This window comes from Bos grunniens, chromosome 2 (genome assembly GCF_055505025.1).
Source record: "Bos grunniens cultivar Pamir isolate PY7600 chromosome 2, Bosgru_T2T1.0, whole genome shotgun sequence".
NCBI lineage: Eukaryota > Metazoa > Chordata > Mammalia > Artiodactyla > Bovidae > Bos > Bos grunniens.
This window is the reverse complement of record NC_141166.1, coordinates 89522720-89537086: the sequence shown is the minus strand read 5'-3', so window position 1 is coordinate 89537086 and position 14367 is coordinate 89522720. Positions and strand designations below refer to the sequence as shown.

The following is a 14367-nucleotide window of genomic DNA, read 5'->3' as shown; positions in this document are numbered from 1 at the left end:
AGGGGAGAATTTAGACCACAGTCACGATGATTCCATCCTAAAAAGGGCTTTTCCTTTATCTCAATACTTCCTTGGTATTGGCCTAAGCCATTAAATAATAAATATGGCTCTGCTGACCACAGAAATGTCACTTAAAATCAATAAAATCATCTTCTACGTGCATGTAAAAAAGAGGAAAGCAAAGAAACACAACCTGGGGGTCAGTTTCTTCTTTCAGGACTCAACCAATTGCGCTTACCTTGATGTGGAACTCCAGGTTCTCATCCATGGAATAGATATGGTCAAAGATGTCGTGCGCAATCCTTGGAATGATGCCCATGAGCTGAGGGTCGTGTAGCTTCCCCTAGTGAGTGAAAACACAACACAGGTATCTAAAGGGCGCTGGGTACCTGAGCACCGTGTGGGGGAGAGAGAGGACCATACCCGGGCTTCTTAAACAGGAGCAGGGAGACGCTTAAACAGAACGCAGAGACTGCCTGCTCCCCTGCAGATCCACCCCACAAGCCAACAGACCAACAGTTAGCAGGATAACTCAAGCCCGTGTGGCTCTGAAGACCCACAATATCCCCTCCTGCTGCCACTGGGGGCAGCAGATCAGTGTGTATGCAGGTGAGCTTGTGGGTAGAAGGGAGAGAAAGAGAATGAATGAGGTTATACGTGTGACTGTAACATACTAAATGTGGGCTTTGGTTTAGAATGTTTACACACTGACCAGAACCTACAAATCCAAGTTCATCTGCCTTAATGAAATCACATCAAGAGCTGATAGACATAGTTTTATTCACATCATCACTGCTTAAACATTTCCAAGAACCTGATTCTGCAAATACCTGCAGTAGCACTTTAAAAACCAATCAAGAAAATCCATTTTATCAATTTCTTTTAAAATCTATACTTCCCAGGTTTTGTTTCAAATATTTTGGCTGTTTTTAATATGTAAATCTGCTTATAAACTTTCCCCCCCTTTTTCCCACTTGTATTCATTTTACCTAATACATGGATGGATAGATGAATGTTTCTGTTATCTCACACAGAACACACAGAAGTCGCTCAGTCGTGTCCGACTCTTTGCGACCCCATGGATTGTAGCCCACCAGGCTCCTCGGTCCATGGGATTTTCTAGGCATGAATACTGGAGTGGGTGGGTTCTTCTCTGTTATCTCAATTATCACTAAATCCATTTTCAAAATCCAGAATTTGCTGTTTCAAATACTTTCAAAAAGATACAGCATAGTACCTGAAACTAATTCTTCAAGAGGAGTTCTAGAAGTGTTTAAAGCAACAGACTTACAAAGGACCTCAGCATACAACTTCCAGAGGGCCTGCTCTACACACACACCAAAGGAACATTTAAGTTCCACGTTGAATAACCTATCAGCTCACAAACACAGGGTTTGCATATCAAAGCAATTGTCAATAACTGCATACCCAGATCACTCTGCCTTTCAGAAGTTCTAAAATTCTAGGAAGAAATGGAGCTGGCAGAAAAGCCAACTTGCTCTCTGGTTTTCCAGGAATGCCCAACAGTCTTCATGAATTTGACTCACATATCTTTGTTCCAAATCTGCCCAATACCTGAAAGATCTGCTTTGTTTTCTTCAATCAAGTCCTCTTTTTCTTTCAGATGACTTTCAGGCCAATATCTGAGTTATGAAAAGCAAGAAGTTACACAAACTCTGGCACTAACTTCAGGCCATAGAACACTTTCCATTTTGAGCCGTCCTTCAGCACCTGATTCCTGACCGTCCACTCTGTCCAAAGCAAGGGAAACGCTGAATTCAGACCCTTCTGGCCTCTGGCAAAGCTCTCTTACCGGGAAAATAGGTACTCTCCTGGAATGCCTCATCTGCCAAGAATCCTAAATCATTTGATGTATTTCTCTCGTTTTTTTTAGTTTAACTGTATACTCCCTAAAGGCAGGATGGCCAGTAAATATTTCTTTCCAGGGCTTATGAGACTCAGTACAATATCTACTGCATAGAATTACTATAGAATCTAAATTGAAAAGTATATATAATGGGCTTAGTGACAATAAATGTTGTTATTCAGCTCATAATAATGTTCTCATTAAGCAGTTGTTAGGGTTTATTTGACCTGAAGAGTCTTAAAACATGTTACTACCCCAGATGTATCTAATGAAAACAAAGCCAAATTACTGAGCCATCACTTCTTATTGGCCGTCATAAACATGTAACAAATCAAAATACTGGACCCCACCTGCTTTGGACTGTGGACTCTGCTGGCAGAAATGGTACCTACACTGAAAACACAGATCTCTGTTCTATCAAATGTGACACCAATGGGCCAATCTGACTCAGAAAGTCCGAAGAGTATCCTCCTCCACCACCCCCGCCCTGGAGCTCTTGAATAATCCATCACAACACTTCAGCTTCTCCTCAGTGGCCCACAGCCAAAGCGGAATGATTGATAATCCAAAAATCATTTATAATTGACTCAAATCTTTTCCCTAGATGCCTTTGCTTTCAACAGACTGACCTTCCAATTAATTCTGGGTGCATACAAGTTTTGACATCGCTTTTTTGCCTTCGTCGGGGTGTGAACCAAGGCAGAATCAGGATGAGCCTGGACACTCCCTATTTTGTTTCCCTGGAGACTCAACCCAAAAATCATACAAGAAGGAGCACATGCTCGTTTGGAAAGGCCTAGTAATACCCCCCATTCCCATAGTGACGCAGTGGTACCCAAAGCTACCAGAGGTTTAAGGGCTAGGATGCCTTCTTCTAGCTCATAAGCCCAAGAGCGGTGAGGCCCTTTATGCTCAATAAACTGAGGATGCCAAAATGATCTGTGTGTGGGTGTGTGTGTGGTATCAATGTACACAGTGTGCAGTGTGTGCATGTGTCTGGTGTCAGTGTACACGGTATGTAGTGTGTGTGTGTGTTTATAAGAGATGATATGTGTTTGTATAGTGTGTGTATTTGTGTTGTGTGTGGTGCACACAGTGTGTAGGTGTGAGAGGCATGAGGATGTGTGGGGAAGGCTATCAATGCGAGGTGTGGTGAGGAAGAATGTGTGTGGTGTGTGTGGTGTGTGTGGTGTGTGGGGTGTGTGTGTAGTGTGGAGGTATGTGAGGTGTGATGAGGATGAATGTGTGTGGTGTGTATGGTGTGGAGACAGGTCGTGTTTGTGTGTGGTGTGAAGCTCCATGTGGTATGTGTGGTGTGTGTGGTCTGGAAGTGTGTGTGGTGTGGAGGCGTGTGTGGTGTGTGTGGTGTGTGTGGTGTGGAGGTGTGTGGAGGCATGTGTGGTGTGGAGGCGTGTGTGGTGTGTGTGGTATGGAGGCATGTGTGGTGTGTGTGGTGTGGGGGCGTGTGTGGTGTGGGGGCATGTGTGGTGTGTGTGGTATGTGTGGTGTGGAGGTGTGTGTGGTGTATGTGTGGTGCAGTGATGATGGATTTGTATGGTGTGGAGGCGTGTGTGGTGTGGAGGCGTGTGTGGTATACGTATGGTGCTGTGATGATGGATTTGTGTGGTGTGGAGATGTGTGTGGTGTGGAGGTGTGTGTGGTGTGTGTGTGGTGTGAAGGTGTGTGTGGTGTGGAGGCGTGTGTGGTATAGGTGTGTGTGGTGTGTGTGTGGTGCAGTGATGATGGATTTGTGTGGTGTGGAGATGTGTGTAGTGTGGAGGCGTGTGTGGTGTGGAGGCGTGTGTGGTGTGGAGGCGTGTGTGGTGTGGAGGCGTGTGTGGTGTGGAGGTGTGTGTGATGTGGAGGTGTGTGCGGTGTGGAGGTGTGTGTGGTGTACGTGTGGTGCAGTGATGATGGATTTGTGTGGTGTGTGTAGGAGACAGGCATTCCACAAAGGTCTTCACTGCGTCTCTGCGGCAAACGAAAGGCATACGTACACAAACAATAAACAGTCACCTCAGGCAAAAAAGGTAATAAAGAGGCAATGAGCTCTAGAAACTCAGAGAACAGAAACATCCCTTGCAGCTGGGGTGACATGGGATGGCTTCCTTGAAAGACACCAGATCTGGAGGGATGAGTAAGATTAAGGAGACGTGAGACTGTGGGCAGAGGAAACAGGAGAAAGAGAACGGGGGAGGGACTGAGAGAGCACGCTGCTGTTTGGAGAACGTGACAAGTTTAGTCGGCTGGAGAATCAGGGATGAACTCGAGTGGACATTACCACTCCATCATCTTGTTTCTCCCAGAAAGCAAAAGAGACATTTTAATACTTGCATCCTGTATAATCTTCCTCAAATCCTGTATAATTTCCCCACTTCTGAAGGTGGCCTTCTTGGAGCACATGTGAAAGCAGAAACCAGACCCAGGCCATTGGCCATGGAACAAGACTCCCTTTGTTCCAGCCCCAGTGGCCTCCTCAGCCTCCCAAGCAGGACAGAGTTTCCTGAAACACTTAGGATGGGAGAGTGGGGGCCCGTCAGCGCACAAGCGCCAATGCACGCAGACAGGCTCACGAAAATCCACTTGGCAGCTCCTCGTAGCAGAACAGCCTGCACCCTCCCAGGGCCTCCAGGTGTCCCTTTGGGCAGAAGGAAAAACACAGCGTGTCTGCATCCATCTGAATCAGTGTGCAGAAGCAGGCCAAAAAGCAAGGCACGGGGCGAGAGAAGCCCTTCCCAGCCTCCCGCTCCGAACAAAGGTCTGGCCCTCTCTCCTCCGTGCAGCCAGCACCCCAGGACCCCTCTTCCAACCAGCCCCTGAACATTGCCCACCACAGCCCAGCCAGGGCCCAGCACACGGAGGGTCCCCTCAGCTTAGCACCAACACTGCCAAGTGTTTCCCATTTGTGCTGAAAATCCGCCTGAAACGCACCATCTTCAGAAGCTAATCTTTCCAATTTTATGTGGGCTTATCTGTTTGCTCCCCTCAATAGAAGGTAATGGAATCACCACTGGATGCCAGACCCCAAACTGGGGCAGGGAGGGGGATTAAAATGAAAAACAGCTTTTAAATGTGACAGCTCCGTCCATTCATGGAATTAACAGTCCCTTCCCAGAGCTTTTAAAAGATCACAATGTGTAATGCCGAATATATAAAATCCTCCTTGTAGAAGGTGAGAGCCCTGAAGGGTTTTGTTGGTTTTTGTGTTTTTTTTGTATTTCAGGGCCCTGGGTTTCCTGGTCTCCTACAATGTCCAGACTTCAGTATGGGGATTCCCCTTTCCTCTGTTTTCCTCTAAAATATTTCCTACCTTTTCTCCAACTATCATCCCCCTTCAGAATGAGCCAGATGCAGAGTATGGAGGGGGTGGCAAGGCACTAGGGTCCCCCATCCACCCCACTCCTTCCTCCTGCAGACATAAGCATGTGGTCCCCCAGAGTCACAGTAAAGGAAAGCAGCTCATTCTCAGCAACCTTTTGAAATGGACAAGGAAGGAAAGGCAACAGAATTCAGGCAACTGTGAGAGCCGCCCGCACAGCATCCTGTTCCTTTTAGGTCCCATGAGTCCCTCCAGACCCACGGTACCACTCCCAGGGTGCGGGGTTTACACAGTGAGTCACAGACAGCTGGAGAGGCTCTCATTTAATGCAACGTCTCCAATTTTAGTGTGAAGGAGATGGCACACCTCTTTGCCATTTCCTCACATCCACCTTGGAGAAGGCAATGGCACCCCACTCCAGTACTCTTGACTGGAAAATCCCATGGACGGAGGAGCCTGGTGGGCTGCAGTCCATGGGGTCGCTAAGAGTCGGATACGACTAAGCTACTTTACTTTCACTTTTCACTTTCATGCATTGGAGAAGGAAATGGCAACCCACTTCAGTATTCTTGCCTGGAGAATCCCAGGGATGGGGGAGCCTGGTGGGCTGCCATCTCTGGGGTCGCAGAGTCAGAAACGACTGAAGCGACTTAGCAGCAGCAGCAGCACATCCACCTATATCCTTGGCCACCCATATGCAACACAAACAAAGATTCTACTCTGGGGACAGGTCTCTTGTTTGGTGGTTTACAATTTAAATTTTTGCCATTTAGCAAATACATTGTATTTATTTCTCAAAGATGAATTAATCCCAAAGCTTAAAAGGTCACTAGTGTAGGCATTTTGTAAGATTTGGGGGGGAGGGTTTAAATATTGCATTTTTTTGTATTGTATATGGTAGGGCAAGTTTCCAAATAACTAAGGAATGATTCCCTCATAAGAAGCCGTCTCCTACTCTCTCTCTCAGGTGTTATGAAGGAGTTTCTGCCCATGGTTACTGGGGTGGGTGAAACTCAGGCAATGGATCACTGCAGTTTTTCTAGTGCCTAGCAGGTTAAGTGTCTGGGGCCCAGAAGAGAGGCAGGAGAGGGGCCAAAGCAGAAGCGTGGGGTACACCCATGCCTGTACCCCATTTCCAAAGATGTGACATGCACTGCCACAGGATGTAAGATGCAGGGAAGAGACCAAAAGGCTCGGGTGACCAGGAACAGTCCTGCTCCACCTGGAAAAGGTGGCAAATAAACCCGGGGCTTCCTTTAATCCGTGCAGTCTCTGAACCCCTCTGTCTCAGTGAAACAGGGGGAAGTGAGTCAACACAACAGGAATGAGGTCCCCCAGAGTCATGCCCCATACTTGGAAGTCGGTGTGAGCAGAACACCAGAGCCCTGAGGATATTAGCCTCGTGCCTTTGAAATCTCTTCTTCAATAGGAATGATTCATAAGCTAAACCGAGTCTGCAGTAGGCAACTCAGTGACAGTCCCAAGAGGGGACCGTAAATGAAAAACCGAAGCTTGAAGGATTAAGGATTCATCTTACCCTGCTGCTTGTAAGATGAATTCCCCAAACTTCCTCTGTGTAGTTGCTTATAATAACCACTCTTCACCTCTCCTCACCTGTCAGGTGGGCCCAGTCTTTAGAACAATTATCCAGCCCCAAAGGTTGTTTAGGAGTCAAATCCATGGCAAAAAGCAGGAAAAGAAGAGGTAAAAGGGGCCAATTTTTTCTGCAGGCATGCCCTGTCTGGAAAACTGCCTGGAGCCACAGAAATCCACGGCCAACAGTCAGAGCTGGGGACACACCCTCAAGGGCACAGGGGACCAGGGGTGTGTGTTTCTGGGGAAGGATGCTAAACATTCACTCACGATGTGCATGGAGGGGACCAGGGGCCCACAAGGGCTGGCCCGACACTCATGGGTCAGCGAGGGCCCCCACAAGGATACCATCTTCACAAATATTCTATCGAAGCCCTCCTATGTGACAGCCGTGGTCTCACACACCAGCAATGTGAGTAAAGAGGTGAATGAGACAGCGAACAGCTTTGCTCCAATGAAACTTACACCTCATATCATGGTGAAATTGCACCCAGAACTGCTGGATCATCAGAATTTTCAACCAAAATGTACAAGAATCTGAGAATCTTCAACCTAGAATTGTTTGAAATTTTCCCATTTTAAACACTGCCTGCACTTTGTAAAAAAGCAAACAAATAAAAACCAAAAAACCACAGAACACTGCAGGTCATACAGAAATGTGTCTGTGGGCTGAATGTGGTCCAAAAGCCAGCTTCTTTCAACCTCTGACCTACAAATTTTTATTTATCCAGAAGAGACTTGCCTCCCCAGAGACTCTTTAGAGAGTAAATGATTTTCACAACAGACCTTCTCAGCAAGATGGGGCTGACAGCCCATACGGATACTCACACCACTGGTTAGCTTGTTGTAAACAGAATTTATTATTAATATTTTCACAGAGCTATCAAAAGAGGATTTTTTTAATACTGAACTCCTGAGACTTTATTACTCACCACTATTTTTAAAACACCTCAAAGATACACAAAAATTGTGACACAAATATAACATCCCCTTAACCATCTCTATTGCTCAGTCAAAAAGCCACATGCACCTAACATTTTGCAGGAAGCGCCACTTCCATTCAGTCATCTCAGAGACTGACGACAGCACACTGAAGCCTTACCTCCATGGTGTGTGTTTTTCCTGATGAGGTCTGTCCATACGCAAAAATCGTCCCATTGTAACCCTCAAGGACATCTGCAAGCAAGAAAAAAATTAAAAGTAACTCATTACTTTGATTGCATGCCAGTGCCGGTTGCCTGTTTTAAAATTACATTTTCCAAATGGCCCATCTCATTTTTCACACAAATGATGTATTCAATTCCATTTGCATTTTAAGTAGAATTGTGAGATAAAAGCAGGAATGAGGGCCTCCACGGCTCCACAAAATAAAAATAAATGGACTCACATGCCTATGGAATATATTAATAAAGGGAAAGGCGGACACACTTTCTCCCGGTTATATCAAAATCAAAACAGATATCGAGCACTATATTTTATTTTTAGTAGAAAGGGATTTGAATTTTCTTCTCCATGTTGATCTCTTGAGATCTGTCGAGGGGGGAAAATATTATCATGCCCTGAGTCTCTGCAGTGAGGTGCATGTAGAATTCTTCTCCTGAAGATCTGATTTGGATTGGGTTAAACCTGGCCCCAGCAGGTTCCTTGCGGAGGTTTCTTGAGAAGCTACCCGGAGCCCATTCAGAGCAGAGCTTGTCCAGAGTTGGGAGGCACAGGGCCCCATTCCATATACTGAGACACATGGTGACAATCCAGTGAGCCCGGAAACCAACTGGGTCCTAACTCAAACTTAATGCCTCTCTTTTTCCAGTGACTGTGCTAGGAAGATGGCCCTGGCCCAAGAGCTTTGGGAATTTCCTTTAACTACACAAGGAGCAGGGGCTTCCCTGGTAGCTCCTCTGTAAAGAATCCATCTGCCAATGCAGAAGACGTGGGTTTGATCCCTGGGTCAGGAAGATCCCCTGGAGGAGGAAATGACAACCCACTCCAGTATTCTTGCCTGGAGAATCCCATAGACAGAGGAGGCTAGCGGGCTCAAGTCCATAAGGTCACAAAAGAGTCAGACATGACTTAGTGACTAAAACAACAACAGCAACAGGAGGAGCAGACTGTGCTGACCCCACACGCTGTAGGCTGCTTCCATCACACAGAGACGATTTGGGGGCGGGGGGTGGCGTGTGGACAGTCGGACAGACGTTGCTATGAGCTGGCAATTATCTGTGGGAATTCTTTCAAAGCGGCAGAGGTGATTAAAATATATTTAGTGCTCATTTCCCTCGATCTGCTTCACCCACATAAACAGCACGGACAAGCGGGATGATGCATGATTAATATCCCTGACCCCCTACCTTTACATAAGGGAGGAAGTTCTCACTCCTAAAAGCACAGAGGGGTGGGGAGAGGAGCCCTATAAGAGGATGTCCTCTCCAAGGCCATATACAAAGAAAAAAAAAAATCAAGCCAGGTAAGCAACTCCGTCTATTTCAGGCCCTGATTAGGTTGGTTTGTTTGCTTTTTTGGTCTCTCTCAGTTTTATGATGGTGGTTAGTTTTTGCTGTTTTGTTGAGTCTCCTAAAAAAAAATTTTTTTAATACATGTTTACTGATCTGAGGCTTTGGAGTGTAAACTGGGATCAGAAAAGAAAGTGGGATTTTCCCTCGAGAAGCTAAAAAAAAAAGAAAAATTAAATGGCAGGATTTTTTTTTTTTTAATCATAGCAGCTCTCAAGAGTTTGTGTCAAGATATATTGAGAGAGAAAAAATGTTCACACATATCTGACTTCTGGTAATGGTTTCCCTGGTAACAGGGGAAGCAAAAGCTTGAAGACTACAATGTAAGGGCTGGAGGTTCAAGCTTCAGTCTTCTTGAAAATGCCAACCTGCTCAGAGAAAAGGTTTCTCTAGTAGAAAACAGTAGTCGGAGTGGGAGCTTCTACACAACCACAAATGACATGCTTTGAGGGACTTGAAGAAAGAAAGAGGTCTCCATCCTTGGATGTTTGAACATTTTGTATGTTCACGGCACAAACACCTCCAGACAATTTCAATGCCAGCCACAATCACAGCACCTAAGCTCCTAACTGATTAGAAATTAAACCTCTCCCCCCACCCTGAAAGGGCTTCCTTATTTTAAGTCCCTGTGGAGGAAGCACCCTGGGACCCATTAGCTCAGGCATTAGGACAGGAGGAAGGGAGCCAAGGCCAAGGTCCAGTCCCTCTGCTCCTCCTCAGAGCCGCTGGCCACCCCACACGCCCACCTGCACAGAGGGGGCCCTGAGCAGCTGCCCCCCGGAAGAAACCTCAGCTCAGAGTCCAGCTCTGCTGACAGCGGAAAACCCAGTACTTCTTCCTCTGCCAGGAAGTGAGAGGGCGAGGGCTCTGGAATTGTGCCCCACAGACATCCCCAGTCCCCCCATCTAATCCACCCTCACTAAATCCTAGGGAGCCACACTGCTCACCAGACTCCCTCAGGCTAAGGGCTGGGACACATACATGCAAACACATAATGCTCGTGGACAGCATCGCTTGTTTAGGGTAGGGAGCTAAGGGCACGTGAGACTCTTGGAGAATCCCTGATTCTTTGTTGCTGCTATGGCAACACTGTGGGCAATTGCTTTTTATTTATTTATTTTTTTTTAAAGAAAAGGAGAACACACAAAACACCATTAGGACAAACTCCACTTAGCCTTAAGTGTTCAGAATCATGTAACAATTAATTCATTGTTGGAGAACCTATCTCGGTGTTCAAGGTTGAAGAGGGCTGATGTCACCCTCTATCAACTGGATTCTGAATCAGAAGGTGATTTAAAAAGAAAACAAGAAGCTCTTCTAACCTGGTGTCCTCTATTTCCTTCCAAACTCTGGGTTTGGGGGGCTTGCTTGTTGTTGCATCCACATTTGCTTATGAGGGGAGAAGACACATGGAGAGGGGGGCACAGCACCAAAATGCACATGAGGCTGGACCACAAATGCGGGGAGATGGAGGACACCCGCCAAGGACAGAAAGATGAGGGGAACAGGCCTGTGCTTGCTGCCACTGAGCCACATCACCACCCGCCCGCCTCTGCAGAAAGAGCCCACAGAGAGGCACTTTCATCACGCTGAAGGCCAGGTCCTGGGCCCAAGGAAAGCATTTGTTTCAGGGTCTCTGTCATAACAGGATGACTGTTTCTGTACACCAGCCACAAAGCCAGAGACCAGCCCAGCTGGACAGAACCTTTCTTTGTGACAGGGACTGGCGTGATGTGACCTCAGCTCACACCACAGGGCTAGCGGGGCCCCACACAGCACACGTCCATCCAGCAGCCAAGCAAACCCAGAAGAGAGCCCATAGCGCGCGGGAAGAGTCCTGTCATCTCCCGGGAGGAAAGCAGAGGGGAGTGGGGTCCTTGAAAATACTCTGTGCCTCCTGGTGTGGCCTCAGAGTCGAGCTGCCCTCCCTAGGCTTTACCAGTTCTGAGTCTAGGTCTTGCTGAAGCAGAAGAGTTAGTTCCATTGAATTTGGTAAGAATTCGGGGAGGACAGAATCACAGCTACACATCAGGGCGCGTGGGGAGGCTGTCGTGGCCTCCTGTCATCTCTCCTTGTGAAACAGTGGCCCAAGAGTGGCTCCAGCTGTTGCCGTTGTTTAGTTGCCTAGTCGTGTCCAGCTCTTTTGCAACCCCATGGACTGCAGCGTGCCAGGCTCCTCTGTCCATGGAATTCTCCAGGCAAGAATACTGGAGTGAGTTGCCATGCCCTCCCTCCAGGGGATCTTCCCGACCCAGAGATTGAACCCACATCTCTTAAGTCTCCTGCACTGGCAAGCAGGTTCTTTACTGTCTGAGCTACCAGGGAAACACAAGTAGCACCAAAGCCTCTGGCAATAGTGGCTAACAAGCCACCCCTGGCTTGGACTCCTAAGGCTCTCGCCAGCCAACCACACTACTCAAGCAGGCTGTGCCCAGAGATTGCAGAGACCATCCTACCAAACACCAACAGCCAGCCAGGATGCTGGGCCTGCCAAGCTGGGGGCACCCACGCCACTGTGCCCAGGCAAGGGCATGCTGCATCTTCAGAATGGAAGTGTGCCTCCTCATTGGCAGCAGCCAGGGTCACCCAGCAGCCCTGGGAACCCAGTCTCTGTTTTTTTCCCTTTTTCCCTTCTCTACTCCCGTTCCTACCCCTGCCTTTCTGCAAGGTAGTCCATATGGCCTGGTGGAAAAGGAATAACTCATAAAATAATTACCAAATGCTCATTACGGGCCCACAAGACAAGTGGGGGCAGGATAGTCCAGAAAAATTCAAGTCAGACAAACTCAGGTTCAAGGCACGGCCTCACTAGTCCCTAAACTACCTGGTCAAGTTACTTCACCTCAATTTCCTCTTTAGTACAATGGGAATAATAATACTCACACACCTTATAAAGTCGTAAAGATTTAAAATGCAGTAACATATGTAGAATGCATAGAGGGTACCTGACAGATAACAGCGGCAAAATAAATGTAATTCTTCTTAAAAGTCATATATAATAGAATAATAAAATTGATCTGATAATATCCCTGAGCTTAAAATTCTCCATTGGGGACTTCTCTGAAGGTCCAGTAGTTAAGACTCTGTACTTCCACTGCAGGAGCTACGGGTTCAATCCCTGGTCAAGGAACTCTGATCCCACATGCTTTGTAACAAGGCCAAAAAAAGAAAAAATTCCACAACTCTTCAGTGGGTCCACATCACCTACAGGATAAAGTCCATCAATTTCTATCCAACTCTGGTCCTGCCTAACTGTTTAATATTTATTTCTATTTATTAATTGTTTATTTGGGTCTTCATTGGAGCACTTGGGATTTTTATTTGCAGCATGTGAACTCTTAGTTGTGGCATGTGGGACCTAGTTCCCTGACCAGGGCTCAAACCTGGATCCCCTACATTGGGAAAGTGGAGTCTCAGCCACTGAACCACCAGGGAAGTCCCCAGCCTAACTTGTTAGGGCTTATCACTCTGCACCCTAAGCTTTAGGCTTTGGTTTTTTGCTGTTCCTTCTGCTTGCACAGCCCCGCATATTCTATGCTCCTCAGATCCCAACCTTTCCAAGAAGCCTTCCTCAATTCTCCAATCCTCCTCCCCACTCACCAAAATCAACAGTATCAAGTGACTTTCTTCTGTGCTCCCATAGCATTTTGCACACACGCATCTTAAAGCACATAATCTCCACATGTATAATAACTAAGCAAGCATCTGCTCCTTCTCTATACTCAAAGATTTCTGCAGAGTCTTAGGTGTCTTAGTGACTTCAGTCCCTAGCAATACTTAACCATATGGCAAATACCTAGTATACTCACATCAAAACACGAATGAAAGAAACAATCAAATGGATGCAGTTTAAAGAAATTAGAACTGGAAAACAAGAAACCGTCTTCTCCAGCACTGGAGGATCTACATCCAGTTAATCTGGAAGGCAAATGCCAGGGGAGGCTTCTGTACATGGGGAAACAGTTTCTCCGATTACTTCAGTAACAGTGCCCAGTGACCAGTTTTTAAATCCTAGGGCATCCATAGGAACCTTCCTATTTACCATGCTGGTACCCACAAACCCTATCACCTCTTCTAGAAGAAATGGAGAGAATTCTACACTCTTTCAGATGACATTTTGAAAAACACACACCAGGCAAAGATGGGAGCGTAGGAGATGCCAGGACGCTACAATCAAATGTTCAAAATATTTTTTTTTAAACCCAGTGAAGTTGAAGGGAATGCAAGGACCAAGAGAGAATAAAGCTGTCCAGTTAAAAGGAGTCTCTCTGATCTCAAAATCATTTATGGGTTTAGATAGACTTGAAAGGAAAGCTCACCAATCTACTATATCACCATGAATTGCAGAGGCTTAAGGGACTTTTAGAAGTCATTTGTTCAAATCTTGGCCTCTAGAAAAAAAGATTCCCATCATACCACCTTCCATTCCTGATGTAAACAAGGTTTATCATGGCCAGAGAAACCTCAGCTGTACCTGAGTAATCTATGCCAAGCAGTTCTTTCTTTTATACCTACATTTTATCTTGCTGACACAGAAATACACGGCCACTTCCCCTCATGGCAGCTTCAGTGGATATCAAAAAAAAAAGTTAAATTTGGTCTCCATTATGCCCCTAATAATTTCCTTTTAAGGGAGAATAAGACACTCTTTATTGCTACAAAATGAGCATATTGATGCTATATTTATGGTGCCCAAGAAATGTCTGTGTACTATATCATGTCAGAGCCTGATTTTATTTTCGATGGTTTTCTTTGTGACTCACTGCCTACTGGGGACTCAAGTTATCCACAGTTAGGAAGTCCACAAGAACCGCCCCCCACACCTAGGGACTGTCCATTTCTGATGTTTCATATTATAAAAAAAAAACCCAAACACTGAAAGGGACCCAAACTTATCTAGTAAATAAAAACTTCAGGGTTATTAGCATTATTTGTTAATCACAGGATTTTTTACAAATGGAGTGCATCCATCTCTAATTACGATGTCAACTTAGAGAGGGTGGGTGTGTATTTAAATAGCCCTCGTGCTTAGCACAGCAAGCAGTAAATACTATTTGGTTCTGATAATGAAGGAGGAG

At 46.2% G+C, this 14367-nt stretch overlaps 1 protein-coding gene across 8 annotated transcripts in view; it reads right to left on the bottom strand.

Annotated features, from left to right (window-relative positions):
- KIF5C (kinesin family member 5C) overlaps positions 1 to 14367 on the bottom strand; it is a 159714-nt gene that overhangs the window by 89130 nt on the left and 56217 nt on the right. For all 8 annotated transcript variants that reach the window (XR_015146033.1, XR_015146034.1, XM_086352621.1 and 5 more), the window contains 2 exons: positions 7882 to 7955; positions 239 to 343 (listed from right to left, as the gene is read on the bottom strand). Coding sequence is in view for 6 of the 8 variants with exons in the window: in XM_086352621.1 (XP_086208747.1) it covers positions 239 to 343; positions 7882 to 7955 (179 nt within the window). In the remaining 2 variants the exon portion in view is untranslated. The remainder of the gene's footprint in view (positions 1 to 238; positions 344 to 7881; positions 7956 to 14367) is intronic.